The 4,639-nt window shown below is 40.6% G+C and overlaps 1 protein-coding gene across 1 annotated transcript; it reads left to right on the forward strand.

Annotated features, from left to right (window-relative positions):
- Window positions 1-1,519: 1,519 nt before the first annotated feature.
- On the forward strand, window positions 1,520-4,139 carry POU4F2 (POU class 4 homeobox 2). Its single transcript, XM_044062240.1, has 2 exons — window positions 1,520-2,465; window positions 2,778-4,139. The coding sequence occupies exons 1-2, from the start codon at window positions 2,274-2,276 to the stop codon at window positions 3,717-3,719; spliced, it is 1,134 nt and encodes a 377-aa protein (XP_043918175.1). The 5' UTR covers window positions 1,520-2,273; the 3' UTR covers window positions 3,720-4,139.
- The last annotated feature ends 500 nt before the right edge of the window (window positions 4,140-4,639 follow it).

Genomic DNA, 4,639 nt, shown 5'->3' on the forward strand with positions numbered 1-4,639 from the left:
GACTAGTGCCGGGTTTGCAAGCAAACCCTAAAGACCCGTAGAAAATCCGCTTCATACTATCATTAATAAAAGATTTTTCTATAGACTCCTGCCTTTCAACGGTAGCACAGTTTATGCTACATACATTACTCCACAGTGGTTCTCAATTTTTTCACTATTATGAAAACTAATAAATTCGTCAAGGTGAATTAGGCATACAAATCAGATGAGGCATAGCAGATTACTTATTGAAGCATGGTGTCTCTCGAGTCTAAATGAAATTTCAATCTAATAATTCCTTCTTGGCTTGGCCATAATTTGCTTAGAGATGTTGTTCTACTTCTTCCAAAGCGCTGTTCTCATCGTAATTAAATGATAGTCAAGCCTTTAACTTTGATTTATTTCATTTCTTTGAAACGGCGACAGAGAAAGCTGTACAATGTCATTTCTCGATTTCCTTTGAAATTACAATCTATTGTTTTAAAAGGAATTAAACGATGGGGGTGTTTATATGGATGGTACCCTACAAATAACTGTAGCAATTGTATCAGCTGTTATGAAAACGCGTAAAATACACAATAAGTAGGCATGTCCCGTTAAATAGCTAACCGAGATGGAATCTAAAACTTTGAAAATACACAAAAAAAATGGTTAAGCTTTCTGTACAGAAAGGTGATACACACATTTTTAGAAGGGTGTCGGGAATCAAATGTGTATAGCTCTCAGCCAATCAGGGACAAATCTCAACAGAATCAGAGACAAATCCAGAAATAATCGAGGACACTGAAATATTAGCACTATTAACTTGAGACATTAACAGAATAAGAAAATGTGAGTTAATATATACATGTTCTGAACTAAAATAATTCTAAAACTCTAATTAGTATAATTGTTATAAAGTGCAATTCAAAACCTTTTCTCCAACAGACACCAGTTTTAAGAGGAATTAGAATATGCAGACTTTTGTAGTTAAAATCAGGGACAGATGAGAGGTATGTAAATATGCATTAGGGAAGAGAAAGAAAGAAAGAAAGAAAGAAAGAAAGAAAGAAAGAAAGAAAAGCAACATTTACATTTACCAGCCAATTATACCTTGCATGTAATTCACACACACACATGCACGCAATGTGTAACAAGATACACCCCAAACAAATGTGTAATGTGTTTGTAATCCACAACCAGTAGATTGACATACACAATTATAAACACTAATGAAATGCTCATTCTAATCGTTTCCCACACTTTGAATAACCACAGGCTGCACCATCCGTGTCCAGAAATCTGAAGGGCTTAAACACAAATACTGAGAACTAAACGATATAAGAAAGATGTGAAGAGAGAAGAATAGTTAAAATTAAACCAAAAGGTATATATTTCAAAAATCAGAAAAATGTGGGTAATGCATCAGAGAATTCTCACACACTCCCTCTTGACCCAACCCACATTGGCTACTGATAAATACAGCCATTAGTTGTTTTGGGCATTATCAGAATATTAGGCAGAAAAGGAGACAAACAGACTGCAAAAAGCAGAGCGTGACCCTGCGCTGTTTATTTCGGGTGGTGGGGAGAAGGAGGTAGTAAACAGACCACGCCCATTAATACAATGCAGCTCAACAGCCAATCAGCGTACGGCAAGCCGTAACAAGTCAGCACCGTTGGACAGGGTTGCCTGGAGAGAGCTCCCTCTCTTGCATGTTACCTGTAGGCCGACCGAGACAGATGTCGATGTGCATGTTGCACTTGCTACAGAAGTGTTGGGCTCCATAGAAAGAGTCCAAGTATAGTGGTTCTAGGCTCAGCAACAACATGATGACAGTTTCAGTAGTGATAGGAGGTGTCATGTTTGTCCAGAGGCAGGGTTAAATAATTGTGGGCACATTTGGGAGGAGTGACTCTTTGATCATTGAAACGTAACGTTGCTGGTCGAGATAAGAAAGAGACTGAGGAAGGGGAAACATAATAGAAGTAGAGAAGGTGGAAATAAGTAACTCAGGCAAAGGGGCCCCTTGTGGGCACACAGCTTATTAGTTTGAATTGCTGCATGCACTGTGGGAAAAGAGCAAGGGGTACAGGACTATGGAGAGTGCGAGAGGGTGAAAAAACTGCCAAATGAACAGGGAGAAGGAAGACAGAAACGGGGTAGGAAGAGGACAATATTGCAAGTAGGAATAGGGCAGAAGGGGTCATAAGAAACTTCAAGAGGTTGGGGAGCTAAAAGGAAAGACCTCTGTTACCTTTTCCAGATCTGAACTTCGGGGAGAGGCAGGAGCCTCAGCATTGCCTCCCAGCAAGATGATGATGATGTCCCTGAACAGCAAGCAGGCTTTCAGCATGCACCACAGCCTACCCGAACCGAAGTATTCACTGCATTCCACGTCGCCCTCTTCGTCCTCGGCCCCTTCTTCTACTTCTTCAATCAGCAGCAGTCGGAGTTGTGGCAGCAGCGCCGAAACGATGCGCCGAGCCTGTCTCCCAACCCCACCGGTATGTATTCTGCATAATCACCGCTTAAAGGCACATTTTGACAGCCCCTTTTTTATGCTTGATGTTTTTTTCATGTCTGCACAGCAAATCAACCAACACCTCCAATCTTTTTTTCTTTCAACTTATGTATTCAGTCGGGCTTGCCTTTCATATTAATTTTTATGACCTGGGATGCTGCATGTGTCTTGTGTTGTGTGTGCACTCGTTCTTTTGCAGGATTTCTTTTTTAACATTCTGGAAATGTTTTAATCTGAAGAGTGAAGAGAGAATTCCCTATTGACAGTAATGTGTGCATTCTATTTGCAATTGCAGGGCAATATATTCGGCGGTCTGGATGAGAGTTTGTTGGCCCGTGCTGAAGCACTTGCAGCTGTGGATATAGTCTCGCAAACCAAGAACCACCATCATCCTCCACACCACAGTCCTTTCAAACCGGACGCTACCTACCACACAATGAACACTATTCCTTGCACCTCTTCTGCGTCTTCCTCATCTTCTGTGCCAATTTCACACCCGTCAGCTTTGGCGGCATCCCACCACCACCATCACCACCACCACCATCACCACCACCAACCCCACCAGGCTTTGGAAGGAGATCTGTTAGACCATATTACGCCTGGTTTGGCACTGGGAGCCATGACAGGGCCAGAAGGATCTGTGGTCTCCACAGCTGCACACCCCTCTCACATGGCAAGTATGAACCCAATGCATCAAGCAGCCATCAGCATGGCCCATGCCCATGGGCTACCTTCCCACATGGGTTGTATGAGTGATGTAGACGCCGATCCAAGGGACTTGGAAGCATTTGCTGAGCGTTTTAAACAGAGGCGAATAAAACTTGGCGTTACCCAAGCGGACGTGGGGGCAGCACTGGCTAATCTGAAGATTCCAGGCGTAGGATCCCTGAGTCAAAGCACAATTTGTCGCTTCGAGTCACTCACTCTGTCTCACAATAACATGATTGCTCTCAAACCTATCCTGCAAGCTTGGTTGGAAGAAGCAGAAAAGTCTCACAGAGAAAAGCTCAGCAAACCGGAGCTCTTTAATGGAGCTGAAAAGAAAAGAAAGCGCACATCCATTGCAGCTCCCGAAAAGAGATCTTTGGAAGCTTATTTCGCTATCCAGCCCCGTCCTTCCTCAGAAAAAATCGCTGCCATCGCAGAAAAGTTGGATCTCAAAAAGAACGTTGTCCGAGTGTGGTTCTGCAACCAGAGGCAAAAACAGAAACGAATGAAATATTCTGCAGGCATCTAGAAACTCCAGATGTTTTCTATAACCAGGCTTATAGTGGTTTCCTTTTATACTGTAAAAGACATGCACCTCAAAACTGTTCTGTGATTTTCTTCTGAAATATACCGGAAGCACTCTACAAGAACACACAGTTAACTTATCCTGCATAATGCTCTTAAAATACTGCTAACAAAAAAGTTTTGAATCACAGTCAGCATATTTTTTTAATGGATGTGAACTCAATTTTAAGTGGACCCGGGGCCACCAAGTAAGGATCCATTTTTATTCCTAAAAGTGTTTCTTGTCCTAAGGGGAAATATAAATACATGATGTCACTATTTTTCAAAACGAAAGACTATTTCATGAGTGGAACTGTGTCTATATTTAAAACAAAATTAGATATTACGGATACCAAAAACTTTTTTTTAATTATAAAGTACAGTTCTGCACTTCATTAAACTATATATATATATATATATATATATATATATATATATATATATATATATATATATATATAGTGAGTTTGCCATTTGCTACTCTGAAGAGAAAATGTGGATAGGAAAGGACCGATCCCGCTGAGCGCAAAGCTCTTTAAAAGCTATTATTAGATTACTGCCAACCAGCTCCCTGTAAATTATTAATTTAACTCTCCATAAACTTAATTTTCTCTTCGATCTAATTAATTCCACTCTTACATTTCAAACTCGAAGATTAGCAGGAGAAATCTGGCACTGCTGACTATTAGGGACAACAATATAAATATATTTGTTGAAAATGGATTTGAAATAGCACTGATGGGGATGAATGCTGTATGGAGTATTATACACTGTTTTATTTCCTTGCACAATATTTAAATGCAAACAAAACAATTGTGTTCCTAATAGTTGTTAAGCCTTCAGATGCGGTAACTCATGTACGGTTTCCCAGCTTTGTGTGTATGC

The sequence above is a fragment of the Protopterus annectens genome, chromosome 2.part1 (genome assembly GCF_019279795.1).
Source record: "Protopterus annectens isolate FY-2018-M chromosome 2.part1, PAN1.0, whole genome shotgun sequence".
Taxonomy (NCBI): Eukaryota; Metazoa; Chordata; order Ceratodontiformes; family Protopteridae; genus Protopterus; species Protopterus annectens.

What these genes read in the sequence shown, in the direction of transcription:
- POU4F2 (XM_044062240.1), top strand. Translation starts at nt 2,274, where the DNA reads ATGATGATGATGTCCCTGAACAGCAAGCAGGCTTTCAGCATGCACCAC. An exon ending in CCTGTCTCCCAACCCCACCG is followed by an intron (nt 2,466 to 2,777) that starts GTATGTATTCTG and finishes TTGCAATTGCAG; the next exon opens with GGCAATATATTCGGCGGTCT.